General features: G+C 37.8%; 1 protein-coding gene across 2 annotated transcripts; it reads right to left on the bottom strand.

The window, feature by feature from the left end:
- Positions 1-2,613: 2,613 nt before the first annotated feature.
- Positions 2,614-17,512, bottom strand: ednraa (endothelin receptor type Aa). 2 transcript variants are annotated; one of them, XM_061718352.1, is made up of 8 exons: positions 17,263-17,512; positions 15,791-16,315; positions 13,208-13,335; positions 11,333-11,531; positions 7,171-7,323; positions 6,907-7,040; positions 5,413-5,521; positions 2,614-5,037 (listed from the first exon to the last, which is right to left on the bottom strand). In XM_061718352.1, the coding sequence occupies exons 2-8, from the start codon at positions 16,259-16,261 to the stop codon at positions 4,906-4,908; spliced, it is 1,326 nt and encodes a 441-aa protein (XP_061574336.1). In that variant the 5' UTR covers positions 16,262-16,315; positions 17,263-17,512; the 3' UTR covers positions 2,614-4,905. The 2 variants fall into 2 exon arrangements, with proteins under 2 accessions (XP_061574336.1, XP_061574329.1); XM_061718345.1 differs by having other exon boundaries at positions 15,791-16,318; positions 17,263-17,511.
- Between the last annotated feature and the right edge of the window lie 2,935 nt (positions 17,513-20,447).

Below are 20,447 nucleotides of genomic sequence, written 5' to 3'. Positions count from 1 at the left end.
TCAAATTACATTTTAAATGAAGTACTTTTGTACTTTTACTCGAGTACATTTTTAGATGAGTGCTTTTACTTTTACTTTGAGTAGGATTTAAGCAAAGTAAAGATACTTTTACTCAATTACAATTTTTCAGTACTTTTTCCACCTCTGCCAAATAGTACTTTTACAGGATACATCTACTGCTATTTTGATGTTTTGTTACAGTCACGTTCCGTTAAAAAAGCGAAAACTATGTGTTAACGTTGTATTGTGTCAAAAACCTTGTAAAGCGTTCCCTAACTGATAAACAAAAACTTGACTTTTAAGTGTTAAAATTTAACTAAGTAGGGCTCCGCAGCATATAAACTGTTTTCATTTGTTTGTAGCAGTATATAAACATTTTTATTCAGGTAATTTTTACATGGGCTGTGTGTAGAAAAATAGTGAAAGTAACAGCAGCAACTCCCTGAACTAACTCTGTAATTTCTAAGACAATTTAAATGCATGAACAACGAGAACATTAAAGTGGATAGGGAGCTTGTGTTTGCGTGTATTCAGGTTTCTGTCTTTTTTTAAGCGGCACACAGGGCCGTAACATTTCCCACATTACCATGACGTTTATTTTAAGTCTATACCACATTCTGCCTGACGTCCTGTGAATTCTCAACATTTCATTTGCGAGCCTGGTCTTTTATATGCAGGTCTTGACAGAATTAACTCTCTTGAGTCACAAACAGTTTACAGCCACAGGACGCTCGTTCCCAGTGAGCCTGCTCTGAATTTGCGGTGCTGAAAACGAGCTGCGTGTTCACACAGTCTTCCCCAACTCTCCGTGCATTGTGTTTGGCCTCTACACTCGGATGCTACATGGAGCCAGCAATGCTGTTAAGCAGTTTCATAAAACAAACTAATAATTCAGCAAAACACAACATTTTATGACAGCCTGTTTGCTTACTTGTGCTGCTGCTTTGTTTTTTCTGGGAGAGCAGAATGGGACACAAATGGGCCCAAATGCAGAGGTCAGTGAATCCAGTTCAAACTCATTATTCCAAAAAATGTAGTTTATATTTTCTTTCTTTTTTGTCTATCTCTTGTTTTAACTCATCTAATGCAATATCCACTCAATAAGCCACTGTACCACAGATATCATCGATCTGTACTTTTGAATGTTCTGGTTAATTTCATGTAAATGCATAATTTACTCTGTTCTGACTGATTTCACTAAGAATAAACAGATGGGATAATAATGAAAAAGAAAAAAAGAAAAACAACCAGCCCAAAGCTCTTCTCACAAATAAACTTCTTTTAAATACGGATCTTAAATATTCTCTTGAACTCTAACTATTGATTGATATAATGATGAAGACATATGTAGTCTTTAATTAATTGAACATCTTTACTCTTTTTAACATGGGTGTTAACGATATTTGCCACAAAATGAATATAAAAAGGTAGTCTTCAGTATGATGTGGAAAGATGCACAGAAGTGACGGATGATTTCAACTTTAAGATGATTGCGTCTCTCTTTTTTCTGACATATTTATAAGAATGGATGGCAGCAGATAAAAGTTAAAATATAGAAACTTAAAAACCTGATAACAATTGGGTCTTGATAAGTCGTCTTGTAAAGCTGTTCACTCGATTTGCCATATCAGCAACCAAGTCTGAATGTGTCCAGCATGAAGAATCACTTTGTGAAGCGGCTAGAGATCCTTTTTTATTTGTTTTTGGGCTTAATTCAATTCACTGCTGGCAGGAAACAAGTTTCCCATCAAATTCCCGAAATAAAACCACCCAGTTTGGCTCTCCTCACAGGCTTTTCTCACAGCCCGATGTATCCCCTTCACCTCCATATTTTCTTTTCCCTTGAAAGTTTATTTCTCGTAATATTTATTTGTCAAATTTTTTAAAAATGACTTGCTTCATTAAACCATGACCTACTGGGCCCTGACTTCCAAACTCTGGAACGACCTAGAGTTTCCTCGGAGTTACGGGAAGCTGATTGTGACATGCTTTCTTAGGAGGAACATGTAACTGATTTATAAAGTTTATGAACTGACTGAAATTTATTTCCAAGATGCTGAAACAAACAACAGAATGATGCCTGATAAAGCCACCGCTGCTGCAATGGTTTGTTGATTTTGGATGCTGTTCAGCTTTTTGCAGGGATTACATTGCTCTGGTAACTGGCTTTTTGACAGTAAAGAGTGTAATCCTTGGGTTATGACATATTTTGACACAACTATGAAGATGATGAATTTTCTCTTAACCCTGTGTACTATACGGTATATGTGAATACTACCCACTAAAAGTACAGAAAAAACGTTTAATGTTAGTACATATTCTGTATTCGATTTTTATTAACTACTGGTATTATGACATGAAATGCCTCATCTAGCCCTGCCAGATAGTAAAACTTTTATTTTCATTTTCGTTTTTGGCAGCAGAGACGAGAAATGAATTGTATCAAATTCCCAAGATCCAAGCTATTCACATCCTCTCTGCTGACATATGCAACCCCCGGGGCTCAGTTGCCGAGCAGGTCACAGTGTGCTTCAAATCACTCCCAGACGCTTCTTTCTCACAGATGCAGAAAAAAAGCATAAGCGGGACCTTTGATTTCTTGGACAAACCAGAATGACAGGAAAATAAAACTTCCTTGTTTATTATAACGAGGATGGAAAGAGATTTATTGGTTTAAGCAGCATTAACATGAGGTTAACATGTCCATAAATGACAAAAGTAAAACATATATGTTTTGATGATTATGTATGGATTTAGTTCATAGTGGTAAATTATAGCCTAAGAACTTTCTTGTTCTTCTGTACACAAGTGTGCAAAACACTTCAAACAGAGAAGTGCAGGTAACAGCTGACTCTCGCATGCCAGCACACACTCAAACTCACACAGGTTTACATTTATTCACATATCCAATATAAAACAGTGCAAGGCAGTTTATGTTAAACCGGATATAATTTCTGCCAAAAAAAAAAGAAGACATTTTTTGGAAATCCCAAATTAATTTTTATTATATGGATTAGTTGAGAAGAGTGTCCGAGTCTTATGTATATAAGATATAAAGCCAAAGCATTTGGCTTTATAGGGAAAATCATTTCATAAAGAAATTATAGGCTACGTAATTCCAACATTCATGCCAATGAATTACTCATTGGCATACTCATTGTAGTACGTGAAAATGCTATTACCTTTAGTTATGAAAAGTCTTACATTTTAACTTCAGTTACATTTCTTAGCCAATTAGCTTCATTGAAAGTGTTTTCACACACCATAATCGCACCTCTTATACTCTGATTTTAGCAAATATAGCAGTTTATACAATGCTGCAACTTTACTAGCTGTTGAACTGTTTAAATGTTAGGCCGTGTGACTCTGTTGCAGCCGCGCTTCAAAAGCCTTGTCCTGTAAGTGAAGCTACATTTTTGCACTGGATTAAAAATGTGCTAAATTGGGTAAAAAAAAAAATATATATATATATATATTGGTCAACCACTTCATGCTAAGCTCAAGTTTAGCTTAGCATCATCACAGGATTACACCACATATGTAACTTAACTATCCACTGATGCTAAACTAAACTGCCTTTAGTAATTAATTTCCCCTTTGGGGATTAATAAACAACTTTTGAATTTAACTGAATTGAATAGTTATATGCTAAGCTAAACTAGCTATGGCTAAGCTGGAGTTGGCTCAACATACTTACTGCAGCAAAGTCACAGCATAACACTTTTATCTTTACACGTAACTGCAAATAATCATATATCCCAACTTGCAAACTTTGGAGTCCCTTCTTGAGAACTTTGCTTAGTGGCTACCATTTCAAACGTTTATCTGCCAAAGTTGTCAGTACAAGAGCAATGTCTGAATAAACGATTTATTTTTATAATAACATACAATGTAGCACTTTATAAAAGTGAACACTTGGATTATAGAAGCATACATGACACAATAATTTGATTTGGCTTATAAAATTCACAGTTTTTGACTCATTTTGGCTGATAATAAACTTAAAGGCTATAATGCAACCACCTTTTGAATCATCTGGTTGACATGACCTTTGAAAATACTGAGTTGAGACTTATCTATTTGTATTAAAACTTGGAGTCCTGTTCCAGATACTCTGCAAAGTACTTTCACATTTTCATATCTTCACATATTCTAAATATAATAATTCAAAATCTGTAATTTTTAAGGACTGCCATGCATTTCGATCATGCTTACATTAGATTGAATTTATATTGTTTTCAATGTGTTTGTTTTTTCTTTATGAATTGAAAAAGGCAGAAACATGAAGCAAGGAAATCTCAGACATTTTCTATTTACTCCACATATGTAGCTCAATGAAGTGAGTATAAGTAAATTGCACTGCTGAGCTTTGGATATGAAAATTAATAGTTGCTAGTCCATCAATAACATGCCTTTTTGGTTTACATCGCCAATGAGTAGTAAACTCCTGGGAACAGCAAATACTCCTGTCTCACCATCCCCGTTGACAGCAGTAAGCCTTTTCCTTCTCGTAGCATCCTTCCCGATGGTCCTGCCCTTTACAGGAATAGCACGCTTGGCTCCTGACAGAGAGCAATTTATAGAGTTCAGCTGCATCCTTTGAAAAAGTCCTCCTCCTCATCCGTCTCTTCCCCTTCTTCTTTCAAGCTACTGTAGCACTTACCAAGAGTGTGGGAACAGAACAAGTTTCTCTTTTTTTTTTTTTTTTAGGAAGTTTAGCTCAGAGACTCATAAAATGTCAGAGCATTGCTCAACAACTTCATCGTTAGTTCCTTTTATTCCAGTTCCAAAAACGTTATTCCTGGACTCACGAGTTTCTTTACTGGTCCAAGCATAGTCCGCCAAAAGTATTTTAAAATCTTGACAAGACACTGAAAAGCTCTAAAATACTTCTCAGTTAAGTGATCAGTTGCTGTCTTTCCTGAAGTCTGTTTGGAAGTTGTTGGGCTCTGGGCTTTTACACTGGTTACTGGTGCCGTTCATGGGTCCAATGCTGCTCAACTGGTTATCAGCGTAACACCAGCAGCACAGGCACGACTTGGAGAACATGGGAAGAGAGAAAAGCATTTTAGTATGGCTGTGTTTACCACAGGGTTTTTCATTATGTGGAAGCTGTCTCTCGTGTTTTCCCACAAAGCCACTCTAACATGGAAACTGCGGGGCCTGGTTTTTCTCAGGCTCCTTCTCTTGACAGACATTTGGAGACAGTGAAGTGACTACATATATCACCAGACTGCTTATATGTTACTCACGATATGTCATCACCATGATGGCCCCTGAGTCACGGACTGAGGGTTCACTACTTGTGTTACAGGCCAGACAGACTCAGAAGGCTCTCCATATGTGTGGGAATTACACTTTAAAGTAGTGATTGCATATGATTTATCCATCCATAATATGAGTGTACTGTACCTTGAAGCAGTTTTTGAACTTCTTGCTGACAAAGTATAGTATAATGGGATTTATGCACGAGTTGATTGTTGCCAGGTTCATGCCGAGGTAATTAAGGACCAACAGGAAACTGAAAAAAGTGAGAAGATGAGAAAATTATTAAAGAACAGGCTGAAGTTTCATAATTTTCATACTTTTTTTATTTTCATATGTAGCTTTACAGTTTTCATGTGTTGCTTTTTGGGCTTTTTCATTTGATATTTGTGTATTACATTGTTTTTTTTTACTTTTACTGTTTTCCTGTCGCTTGCCTGATTTTCTGGTTGTTACAAAACTACACAAAAGCTACCAGGCCAACATTCTTGAAATAAAAGAGAGAATTGGGGCATGGGTATAGGAAAAAATGAATTGATTTAATTAGGGAGTTAATTTCTCCCACAAGACCCTGCTCTTCTGGGAACCCATCATTTATGGTCCAGTCATAGTCCAGGCTCTCCCTCAACCACTAATCTACATCTCTGCTAAGTGGTAAATGTTTACACATGTCAATCAAAGATGAACAACTGCTTGCATTCCACAACTGTAAAATGGACAGTATGTCCACATGTTTTCTGAGGAGATGTCGGCTTCCTGGGCAGGAACAAACCCCCCCCATAAGTGAATCAAAGTTAGTTCATGGCAACCAGCTCCTTCAGCGAATTCATACCGGAGGAGCTGCAGAGCTGCCAGCAGACATTGACAATGGAATATCTAATTTCAGATGTCATGTTTCTGGCAAAATCAGAAATAACTGCAACGCTGGGTTTGTATAAACTGCAGATTGCGTGGGTAAGTTTGGTAGTGTGACGATGACTGATAAGGAAGTGATAATGGCTAGCCACTGTCTAAGATGACTGACTGCCAATTAAAAGGCTACACCTCCTATTAGACATAAATTCATTGTTTCCAATAAATTCACTTGATATGGTACAAAAACCTTCACCCCCCCTGAGTTGTAAACGATGTGAAATCAAACAATACAGACCAAAAGATCTTTTGAACCAAGCTGTAAATATGTGTCTTTCTGCTGTAAAGTTGGACATTTCAACATGGGGGTCAAAGGAGGTTGACTCCCACGATTTAAAGCCCAGGGGTGGGCTACCGGAAGTAGCAAATATTGAACTTACTTGATTGACCACTAAGGGTAGTGGTCAATCAAGTAAGTTCAATATTTGCTACTTCCAGGTTGGTCTCAATACATAAATTAGATGGCTGGCGCTTGGCCAGGGCTTTTAACCAACCAGCCAACATACGAGGGCAGACTGGGCTTTTTCAATGGTGGCCTTAAAGGAGCAGTGGCTACAACTGAGGACTGCAAGCAGAGCGTGACAATAAGGGATGTTTCAATGTACAATATCAAAAAAGCAATGTTTGCCTTTTTTGTAACTTTAAAATGTAAACACATTCAGTCATCTATAATTATGAACCTGCCCTTTTAATGATCTTTGGGGTGATCAAACTCTGATAGCAACTCACTTGAGAAGATCACATCGCATCACATCGTTTTGTTGGTAAACCGTCCTCTTAAGAATCCTGCTCAAGTGCAGTGGGAACCAGCAGAGGGCAAAGATGAGCACAAGGCAGAGGACCGCTTTGGCTACCTCCCTCCTCTTCAGAGAAAAATAAGAAATAATGTTCCACCGTTAAAAGAGGAGATGTCAATAGTGCACGTATTGAACATTAGGGTGATAAAGCAATAGATGACAGAGGTAATCTGAAATATCTAGGTTATCATCTCACCTGCTTGATGTGCTCACTGAGTGCAATCCGAATTGTGCCATTCTTGTGTCTGAGCATCTTATAGGTCATCAGAGCGTAGAAAACTGCAGTGAAGATCAGTGGTACGCAAAAATAGAAGGCAAACAGCCACCAATCCTTTGCTTCTTTATAGAACTAAGGGGAAACACATGTAGTTGGAGTCAGTTAGATGTAAATGGCAATTATTTCATAATTTGTTGTGTGAGTTGAGAGTTAGAGACTGAGAAGCTTTGGGTTTATAATCTACTGTGTCCATATACGACCAAACTCCCAAATATGAACCTCTAAGCTTAATTCAAAACTACCACCACCATCCCGCATGCTCTGGTTTAGGATAGTTTGTACAACTGCTGGTACATGAAAAAAAGCTGTGTCATCACATTTCCATATCTTTATAAGGGCCTGAAAAGTCATAATTTGAAATTATTCTTCTTGGTGTTGAACGCTGGGCTGTTAGACAGAGTACAATTTCTGAAATCCATCTAGTTATAATTTTGCTGTGGTGCTTATAAAAAGAGGGAAAAAGTATGTTTAATATCGTTTAAAAAAAAGTGTCATTCTGAGTTGTGAATACTTTGTCTTAAATAATAGCGTTAGGAAGTATTTGTCTTTAGAGCTCAGCGTTGAACTATTATCTGGTAGACATTACTCCAGTTTCGTGCATGAGAAATGGTACATGTGGCTCCGCCTGAGGCCTCGGGCCTCAGTAATTGCACTTGGCCTGCAATCAATTATGCACTCCAAGGATGTGAAAAGGCCACAGTCACTAAGAGAGGGAAAGTTCACTGGATTTATTTCTGAAAGTGATACTTCACTCAAAATATTATGTTAACATTGGACCCTCACTTGCTTCCAGTATACCTCATAGTTCTATAACACTTCCTGAAATACAGGCTCCCCCTAAACCTTTCAGGTTCAAGATGATTGGGCAAGCTGAGCTTGAGGACATTGTGACCAAACTCAAACCTAAAGGAGCTGGTCATGATGGACTGAAGCCTAGTCTTCTCAAGAAATGCTTGCCTGCCATTACAAAACCTCTTCTTCACATATTGAATTGCTCACTTGCTACAGGTCGTTGTCCTGACCAGTTCAAATGGGCCAGAGTCATCCCAGTACACAAATCTGATGAAAAGTGTAAGTACTCAAATTATAGACCAATATCCATTTTGCCTTGTTTGGCCAAAGTACTTGAACGAATTGTGTACAATAGACTAACAGAGTATTTAAATGAATCCAATCTCCTCTATTCTCATCAATATGGATTTAGAGAAAAACACTCCACCGCGATGGCTCTGGTTCAACTAATTGATAGATTTTCAACGGCATTGGATAATAATGAATTTACTATTGGGGTTTTTATAGACCTGTCCAAAGCCTTCGATACCGTTGATCATAGTCTTCTGGTTGAAAAATTGCAGATGTATGGTATTGGGGAAATAGAGCTTCAATGGTTCTGTGACTATCTGAACAACCGTAAACAGTTTGTTTCTTGGAATGGTTTTGATTCTAGCTATAGGAAGTTAACATGTGGTTTGCCGCAAGGATCCATTCTTGGTCCTTTGCTTTTTATTATTTATGTAAATGATTTATATCTGGTTTCAAAAAGCATGTTTTTTGTCAATTTTGCTGATGATACGAATATGTTTATGTCGAATCGAAGTTATGAAGACCTAATTACTCAAACAAATGTTGAACTTACAAAAGTTAATCTTTGGTTCCAAAAAAATAAATTATCTCTAAATATTAAAAAAACTTCATACATGTTAGTCGTACCAAAAAATAAGAAAAAGATCCCTTATGATAAAGATGTCTACATATTCAATCATTCTCTTATTAGAGTGCAATATGCCAAGTTTTTGGGTATTTATATTGATGAAAAATTAAATTGGAAAAAACATGTATCATTCATCTGTAACAAAGTTGCTAAGAACATTGGTGTCATCAGCAGGATAAGACATGTTTTACCTCGAAAAATCCTTATATCACTTTATTATACTTTAATATATCCTTTTCTCACTTATTGCAATCTTGTATGGGCAAGCACTTACAAAACAAACCTCAAACACCTTGTTACTTTACAGAAACGATTTGTTAGAATGGTTACATACTCTGAGCCACATGCAAGTTCAGGTCCACTGTTTCAAGAACTTAATTTCATGAATGTCTATGATATCAATGTGTATCAGATTTGTTTATTTGTGTTTCAGCATAGAATGAATATTTTACCTTGTAGTTTCTCTCACATATTTATGTTCAACAACCAAGTCCATAGCTACCAGACACGAAGCTCTTCCAACCTCCACACTGCCTTCTTTAGAACTGCTCTTGGGCAATTTTCAATGCGTTATCAAGGTCCACGTCTCTGGAATCAACTACCTGACTATCTGAAAAAAATTATGAACTTAACATCATTTAAAAAGGCTCTCAAAAAGTACCTCATCAGTCAAACCATGTATCATCAAACATAAGATAATTATTGTTGTGTTTTTTTTCTCTCTCTCTCTCTCTCTCTCTCGCCCCTCTCTCTCTCTCTCCTTATGAGCTTATTCATTATTTTTGTTTTGTATTATTCATTTATGTACGTATTCCTATTTTTTTTTTTTTTCTTATATATTTTACTGTTTAATCTCTACACTTTTCTACTTATTTCTCATTACTGTTCAATTATTTTCCTATGTTGTTTTTAAACTAACAAATTTGATATTTGAATATGTTGGGTGAGGTTTTCATATAAGCCCTCTTGGGTTTCATACCTCCCCTTTGCACATCCCAGTAATGTTGATTGTTCATGTTGCTTATTTATATGATACTGTTTGTGCTAAATAAATAAAAAAAAAAAAAAAAAAAAAAAATATTGGGTGTATTTGGTGACTGCGGAGAAGTGGCCGCTTCCTTTTAACCACAGTTTCTTATGTTCTCGATCATTTAATGAACACGCAGGAAATGTGTTATTTTTTACTGCTGGATTGAAAATTGTTGCAGTTTGTGGTGCACGCGAACTGACGCGAACGCAAGCTCAAACTTAGTAAGGTGTCATGAGGAGGAAAGGAGATTCATTCCCCGGGCGCCGTTCATATGGCAGACCACTGCTCTCTAGTCTCTAGAGATGGGTTAAATGCAGAGACCAAATTCCACCAGCCTGGCTGTGTGGTCATTAATAGTAAATAGTAAATAAATAATAATTTATTTAATACCAGCAACTTGATAAAACATCTCAAGACGCATCATAAAGCTGAAGAGTTTGCTAATGCTACTGCAAGACCACAACAGCCAACATTAGCTCAGGTTCTGCAAAAGCGACAGATAATGGCAAAAGACAACCCACGGGCCGTTAAGATAACGGAGGCTCTAAGCAGTTATATAGCGCTGGATGACCAGAAACTGTCAGTTGTAGAAGATGAAGGGTTTCACCGTCTTCTTGAGGCACTCGAGCCGCGATATGATGTTTCATTGATATGTTATATGTTTGATATTTTCTTAAATGTGAAGACAGTGCCAGTGTGGAGACTTTTTATTTACACAGAAAGATTATTTTTTGTTTAAAATAGTTATACTACTCATATTATTTTTTTTTATTGAATTTATCTGTTGCAAATAAAACCTGTCTTCCAATTCATTGCATTTTTCATTGCATTTTTAGCCTAGTTATTTTTGTGGTAGAAGTATTGTATCGGTACTCGGTATCGGCAAGTACACAAATTAAAGTACTCATACTCGTACTCGGTGTGAAAAAAATGGTATCGGGGCCTCCCTAATTTGGATGTTTTGGCAGACTGATGACAGGCATAACGAGTAGCACATTCATGTTCCCAAACATATTCAGGAACTGAGCAAATCTAAGCGTGAAAAGTCATGTGGTGTTTATTTTCCAGGCATTTTCCATTCGAGGCCCTAATATTAGACACCCCAACACCTCATCTAAAAAAAATCCAAACTTTCAACTGCTATAATTAGGAATTAAGTTCTAATAAGGTCTTTTTAAGTTTCTACCCCAGAACAGGAACTCCCTCAACATAAGGAGAGCAGGTTCTGAAACATGTAAGTATATACATATACAGTCTTTGTTTAACATCAAAGACTCCTTACAGCTGTTGGGCTGAAATCAACTACAGGTTTCATCAAAACTAACATAATAATATAGTACCTCCATGAATCGAGACTTTGGGTTAAGCATACAGGTGTGTATGGTTCTGTTCTTGTAGTTGAAGGTGACCATGTCAAAGCCGACAGCCTCAGGCACGGCCAGGACGAGCGACAGCACCCAAACAGTCACAAGTTCCACAACTGTGAAGAGAGGGATGCCCACCCCCTGTACTCTGCTCCATGATGCCACAGCTCTGTACCTATGACACGGGAAGACCAAATCAGAGAACTTGCTTAACATCATGGTCATACCTGATGAACTGATAAGAGTTAAGGTATATTGTTAAAGGATGCTGAGTTACTGAAACAAAAACAAAACAAATACTAAATATATCTCACGAGGCTGCTTTGTGGCTCTGGAATCAAAAATAGATAATTTAAGAAATGTATTAGAAAACAGTATCATATCTTATTGTGATGCAATTTGACATCACTATTCAGTTGTTTTCAGTGACTGCTTCATCATTCAACACGAATGACAAAAGTTGTCACTTTCTTTTCTTTCCTGACTGGCAAAGCCAACCAGTGTCTTGTGTTGTTAGGTTTGCTGGCAGCGCACCAAGCACAGCAAATGGCTCAGTAAGCAGACTATCAAAATGTTAAGAATTAATGCGGAGAGATGATCAATTGTTTATTTTAAATATCTAATATTTATATTTTTGTGAAGCCTCCAAACAGACTGGCCCATGTTGGCAGAGAGGTCTGTGCGTTGGCTTGTGTTTCCCATGCACTGAATAGTTGTTTGCTTGTTTGTTTCATTAATGGAAACCACTTGTCGAAATGTTTTAGTAAAATCATGCATCAAGATTTTATGGCAAAAACAATATATTTTTCATGACACATTTGAATTTCTCTGTTGAACAACATGGCAGCATTTATATTTTACCAAGTGGTAATGTATCCACCTTTTTCTCTTCCTACAACATTGAAAAGATACAAAAGGGACTCAAGTTGTTTCCTAATACATTCAGGCGAGGATATGCTACGTGTTTCCTGGAAACAAATAGAGGGCAGGTGCTCTTGAACGCAACTGAAGAGCATAACAATCTTCTCATAATAGAGGTCATTAAAACTGTCTGGGATGTTGAACCTTGGAGCCCTTTCAGAGCAGGTAGGCGAGTCTCTGATCTTTGAAGTTAGATGGTGCATTAAGTGGGATGACGCTAAACTTAAGCACTTCAAAACCATCATTTATTCATTATGGAATTTCTATTAAGGCGCTATAAAAGATAGAGCATATCAGTACGCCTGCTATCCAGATAGAGTAATGTTAACATCACAAATCATATCAAAAGCACATGCATCATAACCGCAGTGCTTGCAGAAACAATGCATTACCTAACAGAAAGAATAATTATATCTTGGACTCCAAGGCAACGACCAGAACAACAAACAAATAAATGATGTTCCGCTTACAGTACTGACCTCATGAGCTTCTTGAAAGTGATTACCTTAGGTTTCCTGTCATTACTGTCAATTTCAAACGTTAGTATCATTAGTCTAAATTAATTTCTCCATATGTTAATGACTTTAATCATATTTGGAAAAAATATTATTTTGATAATTCAATCTAAAGCCATGCTGCTTTGCTCTAATTGTAATATGGACAGATTGTCAAAACCATCCAACCAGATCAAGGTTGTGAGATTTTCTTTTCCATGAAGGATCAATGTTTCTTGTTTCAGCATACAGATTTGCTGCTGCTGTGGCCATGTAACTTAAAAGGAAAAAACAACTTTGTTTATTCTAGGACTAATACATTTAAATAATTATAATAAAGAAAATGTAATCCTTTTATTTGAGTTTATCGCTCCTACATCACAGCTTCACATGTAAAGCAAAAAACGTTGATGTAACTTTGCGTGATGGTGCTCACCTGTCCATGCTGAGGGCGCACAAGCTGAGGACCGTGATGCCCACAGAAGCCTTCTGCAGGAAAGGCACCAGTTTGCACAGAAACAGACCAAAATTGTTGTAATCAAATGGAAAACGTGAGGCCAGCAGCTGTGGGAAAAGACACAAAACAAAACAAAAAAGATTGTCAGTTACACACTGTATCTCAAAAGTACTCAATTATATTTGCAGCAACATCTTCAACACTTATTATCTGCATGATAATAACATAACATCATAGTTTAGTTAACCTTTTAGTTTTGTGGTTGTTCAGCACTGTTTTCCAAACAGCTAGGGAAACTATAACATGTATATCAAAACACCATGTGGTCATTTTAAAATCAGTTAAATTGAAAAATCAGCTTTCTATGAAATTAACGTACATGTCATGTTTCAAAAAAGATGGGAAAGGTGTCGAATTTTGCATTACATTTTCTCTAAAAATAACTTTGAATGCATTTGAAAACTGGTCGCCAAACCATTTTGAAATGTGTCAAATTAGCCAACTTTATTTACATAGACAAACAGGGCCTTAGTGCATTCTGTTTGGGAAATTAAAAGATCAAAACTAAAATCACAATGAATCTTGTATAGTACAAAATGTGCAGAGTTTCAGGACAGTTTGTCATTTTTCTTGCTGAAATAAGCAAGGCCAGAAAAAGACTTTCTGAAAAGTTTCTGAATGACGGAATAAGATGACTTCTGTAAGTGTTAAAGTCACCCTGTGCATCAATACACATTTTGACAAGGTGGCATGAAAATGTGATCTCTTGACTAAAGAGTCACTGACAATCAGCTGGCAATGAGTGAGTACGCTCCGGCATAGCTTGGAATACCATTTCTTCACACAAGAGGTGCAGTTGGTTGTAAATAACGCATGAACATTCATGTGATGCGCTGCCCCCATGTGGTCAGATCAGATTCGGAATTACTACATAGAGTGGCTTTAATGGTTTCTTCACAGATGTGAATTGCCAAATACCATGGGGTATCACTTACAGTTCTTTAATTCCAATGAATTCCTGTTGATAAATATATTTCTTAAACTGCTGAACACAATATTTCACAGGTATGTTTATAGCCGCTTATATCAACCGACATGTTAAAGAGTCATCCACTTAACAGTGACATGTTCAACCAACCTTTTTTTTCTAATTTTCTAGGTAACAAATTCAAACTGAGCATACATTTTTTCCGAAATCAATGACTTTTTTTTGTTTTATCTATCATCTGTCTTTGTATGTGTTTTGGGAGCTTCTTGGCAAATCAAGATTAGTGTGGGTTTAGTTTAATATGGCATGAACCACAAGGACCACAATAAATATATGGAACTTTTGTTTTGTCTATCACATCTGGCGGATCTCCAGTTTAAAAAAAGGCACTCAATACAGGAACTAAACTTCAGTAAAGAGTTGATATCCTCTCTCTCTGGCGTATAACCGACTTCCACAACCTCCACCAGTATTAAAAGAATACGTGAGTATACATACAAACTCTACTCTTCCTCCTGAACACAAAACAAAGCATGGTGTTTTCGAAACAACGTCCTTGCCCCGAGGAAGAGAACAGGGGATTTCAGCATTGTGGACGCGGCTCTTTCTTTGTTTGTGCACGGACCCCCCCCCCCATGTAAGAATCTTGTTTCCTTTTCGCACATGTGTTGCTCAGACTCAAAAGTCGCTCTGCCCTCAGAGTCCCAAGTTAATTTTAACCAGGTGGCTTTCTCATTTTTCTCTGGCAAAATGACATCCTCTAATGTGGCTCAAAAGATCAAGTTGACGGATCACTTCATTTTGCCATTGTTCTGAACTATTACACAAAGCATGACAATGTTTATACGTATAAATCATACCAAGGCAGGCATGTCACAATAATTTATCACAGACGTCACAGAAACGCTTCATATTTTAAAGAGGCCTGAAAGTAAACAAAAGTGTTGCGAGCGAAGCCCAAACTGAAACCAGCTGTTGCTCTCCCGATAATTAAAACATGCTGGAAATTCACAGATAATCATTGAAAGAATATGAAACTGTGCTTTTTTAATTCTTAAATGGGGAAATAATACAAGTCATTATCTACAACTCCTATTACCGGTAATCCATTTAAAAATTTGATCTCACATTTCGCAGGTTAAAACAATATTTATATGAATTTAATTAAAAATTGAGTAAGAAAAATTTGATTGATTGAGGAGCAGTGAGAATACAATAAAACCTCAGAAAAATACAGGTTGTGACTATTGTCTGGTCATTACGAGGCCATTGTGACTGCTGTGTTTATTTAAACCAGGCGTATCGCCACTCCTCTCATCGCTAATCTGACCACACAAGGAAGATAACACTGTTCAACTGATTGCACTTTCCAGTCTATTTGCACACACCCTTAGACCCATTCCCGCTTCCCCCAATTTTATCCTCTCTAATATTCCACTTTGTCTGTGTGTGTCACCTCCGTTGTTGCTGCTTTTCATCATATCAGCAGCCGGACGTGTTAGGTAGTAGTGAGGCTGAAAAAATTAGGTTAAGACTACAAAAGCAATTATGTAGCAGCGGTGTGAGAAATGTACCTTGTATACAGTGATCGGTATATCAATGAAGATGTAGATAAGGTCGCCCAGGGCCAGACTGGCAATGAGGGCATTCGGCCCGTTCCTCATGCACTTGTGCTGGTATATAATCCTCAGGAGGGCGGCGTTGCCGACCAGACCGACCACAAAGACTGTAATGGAAATGATGGTGTTGATGTACTTAAAATAGTTACTAATTGCTTGCTCTTTGAGGCACGCCGGAAACCTCTTCTTCATAGTTTCATTGACAGGGCTGGATCCCAGAGGCGCATTGGTTCCTATGGACCTCTGGACGAGGATGGGGACTGCACTTGGACTGATGGTGCTGTAGAAATCCAAAGACTGGAAGGTGGAGTGAACCTGAAAGCCATAGAGAGGGTCGTCTCCTTCAGCTCCGTTTGTCTGGCACATCCCTCCGGCTGCCATACAGGCCATTATGGCGAACATATGTGCTGCTGGAGCGCCCATCATAGAACCGAACGAGCACTTTGAGTTCACCGATTGAGAGACTGTCCCAGTATATCACTGCTGAGAAAGAAAAAAAAAACAGATTAAAGGAAAAACAGATCATTTTTTGTTTAGAATATATGTTTCAACTGCTCTCACTTCAGAGAGAAACAGTAACAAAGTCCACGCAAAGTGTGGCATTAAACGGGAAGCTCAAGAAAGTTTGACATTTGTTTAGGAAACATCTTTAAGAGCTTTTTTATGAAGGAAATGCAGACGGAAGATGCCTGCTCAGGTTATAATCAATTGAGCTGTGAGGATGAGGCATCAGCAGAGCATTATGGGTATCTCTTTTACTTTTAGTCAAAGAGAGAAAACTTGTTTATGCCTTTTAAATCAATAATATTGCAAGGGCACAGAGAAGTTTTAGTGCCTTGTTTTTCCGTCTTGATAAGGAGACTCTCACACGCATTTGCAGAGGGTTATTTCTCCAGCATTCTGCATTCTTCTTCTGTTTCTAATTTCAAAAGGTTTAAACATGTGGTTATGAGCTTCTTGTTTGTTTTTTTTTAGCAACAATAAAAGTACTGCAGGGCTGATTTCTCGTAAGCTGTGTAAAGTAAGCATTAAGGTTAAAATCGAAAACAGATGAAAATTCAAATCCACAAAATCAAACACATAGTTGTGCCCTGAATCATCCATCTATTAACAGGAAAAGCAACAGACTTTTTGCACTAAAATCAGAGCAAATCAATGCATGGAACTGCTGGTAAGAAGTTGATGAAGTTTCAAACTATCAAATCCATGGTGTAGCCCTTTTCATCATGTCAGAGCAGAGGCAACTCTTATAGCCCAGAGTTCTTCCTGTTCAAAGTCCCTGCTGTCACCAAGTACACAAAGAACTATTTAGCAGCCAGCCCTTCAAGTAGCATCACAGTTTAGCATCAGCATGACACTGCTGGGATCTGTGACAGCACACAAACTGATCTATCCATAAATAATAAATACGTTTGGTTTTCACCTACCGCTTCTAAAATGTCTGCCTGGCCCCCTTGGAAACCGTCAGGCAAACTTTCAGCTGAAGCCCCCAGACATCTGTATCACATCACATGAGTAATTAACGCACTATCAAAGCTGCACCGTATCCCACTTGGTTTGAGCAGTGCACCCGTCTGCTCTGAGGTGCCTTCGCATTATGGCTCAGAGTTTCCTGTGGAGAGTTTGCAGTACGTCTGAGTGTGTGTGTGCTCAGTTGCAAGCGTGTGTATTTGTGTGTGTGTGTGAGAGTGTATGTCAGAGAACCAGTGAGACACTTTGACTGGGTGGGATAGTAAATCTCCACCTCCCTTTGGTAACAGACTGGGTCCCCTTTGGAAACATCACCCCCCTCTCTCCTCTTTCTCAGAGGAACCGCCTGCTGACAGTCATCTCTAGCAGCACACACACACACACACACACACACACACACACACACACACACACACACACACACACACACACACACACACACACACACACACACACAAACACACACAAACACGGAGGGACAAGGGGCGACCGGGAGGCCAACGCCCCTCCAATCTGCCCCTTCTCCTTAAATCTCTCCTCCCTTCTTATTCAACCCCGTTCTTTCACTCACATTATGTCTTTTAAACATTACAAGCAACTGTTTCCTCGCACAAAATGCAGCAGCGATTAGACTGATGGGAGGAAGGAACGAGGAAGTCAATGTCCATGTTGTTGCCTGATGTTTGTTTCTCTTGAGATGGGGAAACTGTGACAGGAAATGGATACTAACGATCTTACTTTTGCACAATTTCTATATGGGTGGTCAAATAGCGTTACACCTTTTTATCCGAAGAAGTGTCATCTTCAAGATTTAATCTAAAAATGTGAATACGAGTTCAGTGTATGCCAAGCTGGAGAAAAAAAGTGTCCAACGTGTCAGAACTTTCATACATCTTTAAATATGTAGGTATGAAGTACATAGTCAAAAAAATAGTTTTTAGCGATAGTAGAAACAAATAAACGAACAACACATAACATGAATCCATTGGTCAGTCATTCATCTGTAGATTTACCCAGCCATTTCCTATTCCTACTTTATCTTTTCCAAGGACGCTGGGAGATGTAGCTTAACTGAAATGCAGGGGTAAACTGTGGACGGGTAAAAGAAAAACCAAACAAACAGACAAACAAACCAATACAAAAAAACATGAAAGTGCTCTCTGGGATGATGAGATGCATAAACGTTGGAAGAAGAAGGTTCATTGCCAAGAGCATATAGTGCTTATACATCAGTGAGCATTATGGATTTCAAAATGGACCACTAATAATGATGTGAGCTGAGAGCCGGAAGAGGGCTATCACCGTCACCACAATGTACCTTTCGTGCGGCCAAAAAGCTGACGCCGCGGCTGCTTGAAGAGAGGAAGCAGTCAGTATTCAATTCTTTTAGGAGTAAAATCTATATATATCTTTACCATTCCTGTTACCTAGCCACATTCAGTGTTTATTTTGTGAGGATCAGAATAAATAAACGTGCACTTGATATACATTTTTCTATGTGATGACATCCACCATCATTTCTTCATTAAAAAATATAATGCAATCTATAATAAATGACAATAATGCATATGTTTATCATTACTAAGAATCCAAGGAGAGCTCATTTCTATACAAGATGCTTTGACAATAAATTATTTATTATTTATCACGCACACTGTGTGTTGAAAGTTTGAGAAACACTAGTGAAAGAAATAAATGTACACCTGCAGTACACACAAACGCTCTATTAACCTTCATGGCTAATTCGTGTTGACACAATGTCCTTTTTTTGTCCTTATTTTTACACATTGTATGATTTCTTATAATTTATTTTGTTACTATGCAGAAATGTTCCTAAAACTTTATTGCTGATGTGGCCTCAAACACAGGATTCTGTCTCAGATCAGTCCAAGCGAAAAGGCATGATAATAAGCTTATAAGTGATATTCCTGTTGTGCAGTGTGTTACAGTTAAGGTTTGTTTAGTGTCAGACACAGAAATGTCTCATTCAAGGCTGGGAAAATGGAAATCTTTGATGTAAAGCCCTTTGGATCATCCAGGTACAATCTGTGATGTAGTCGAGGGCATGACTAGATAACACCATTATAACAGTTTCCTCTTTGTGTTTGAGACAGAATTGTGAGGAAATTAAGTGTAAAATAAGTGTGAATTACAGAATGTTTAAAAAAAAGGCCTGAATATTGTACATATGTAGTTTAATATTCATAATTCTTGTCCTGATGATACTTTAAAGCTATACATTAAACTTTTGTGTTTTTGTGTTTCTTTCAGGACAACTGTTTCCTTTGCGGGTACTTTTCCTGATACGTTGCTTGGTAATGCCAATATTTACCACCATTTGAAATGAAAGCAGTTGTGTTTTCTTTAATTGCTGTCATGAATATCTCATAGCTTTTGAATTAGTCATGGTCAGCAATTGTGAATATTTAATTAATTGGAATGTGATTTGCTGACGGCATCTAATTTCTTACCCTTCGTTTTTTTCTTTCCTTTCTCTTTTCCCTTTTCTCCAAAGTCCCTTGAATGATGGCAGCTTCTGTGACATTTTAACTTTTGAGGGGGGCGAAGAGTCTTTGTTAGTTAATCCATTAATATATAAATGATGAAACCTTTACCTGCTCCCAGTTGCTTTGGCTTTCATGTTGTTGTTGTGTTGTTGTTTGGATCGTAATCAGGTATTAATGCCATTCTGTCTGAACTCAAAGATGGCAGGCTGCCTGGTAATTCATATGCTTGTTCTCTGATGGCATCTGTCGAAGTGTGCTCTCTGCATATTGGTACATACCCTATGGGAAATTTCAATCCAGCCCCAGACTGAGTGGGATGTAAGCAATTCCTTAAGTGGGACACTTGCGTGAAAACAGAAAGAACAGAGAACGAGGGATTCAGGAAGGGAATGAGATGGAGAGGGAGGGAGAAAGAAAGTTTGAGGCCAATCCTACTGTGACAAGAAGAAGTGACAGAGTGAAGAGGGCTCACTATACTGTCTGGCTTCATTAATTTGGGACATATGGCTCACACAAAGAAAAAGTTACAGCACAAGAGCAAAATAAAGTGAGAGTCTTGACGGGAGAATTCCTTAAACAGACTGAGTTCAACTGCTTGACTCAATCCAAAATTTGTCAATATAAAATTAACAGAC

This window comes from Cololabis saira, chromosome 1, assembly GCF_033807715.1.
Source record: "Cololabis saira isolate AMF1-May2022 chromosome 1, fColSai1.1, whole genome shotgun sequence".
Taxonomy (NCBI): Eukaryota; Metazoa; Chordata; class Actinopteri; order Beloniformes; family Belonidae; genus Cololabis; species Cololabis saira.
This window is presented reverse-complemented; position numbering and strand designations above follow the sequence as displayed.

Excerpts from the sequence above, each read along its gene's own strand:
- ednraa (XM_061718352.1), bottom strand. The coding sequence starts at position 16,261 with ATGATGGGCGCTCCAGCAGCACATATGTTCGCCATAATGGCCTGTATG. Across the intron at positions 13,336-15,790 it reads TACCGATCACTGTATACAAG|CTGCTGGCCTCACGTTTTCC; the intron begins GTACATTTCTCA and ends CTTTTCCCACAG. Across the intron at positions 5,038-5,412 it reads AGTTCAAAAACTGCTTCAAG|TCGTGCCTGTGCTGCTGGTG; the intron begins GTACAGTACACT and ends ATGTTCTCCAAG.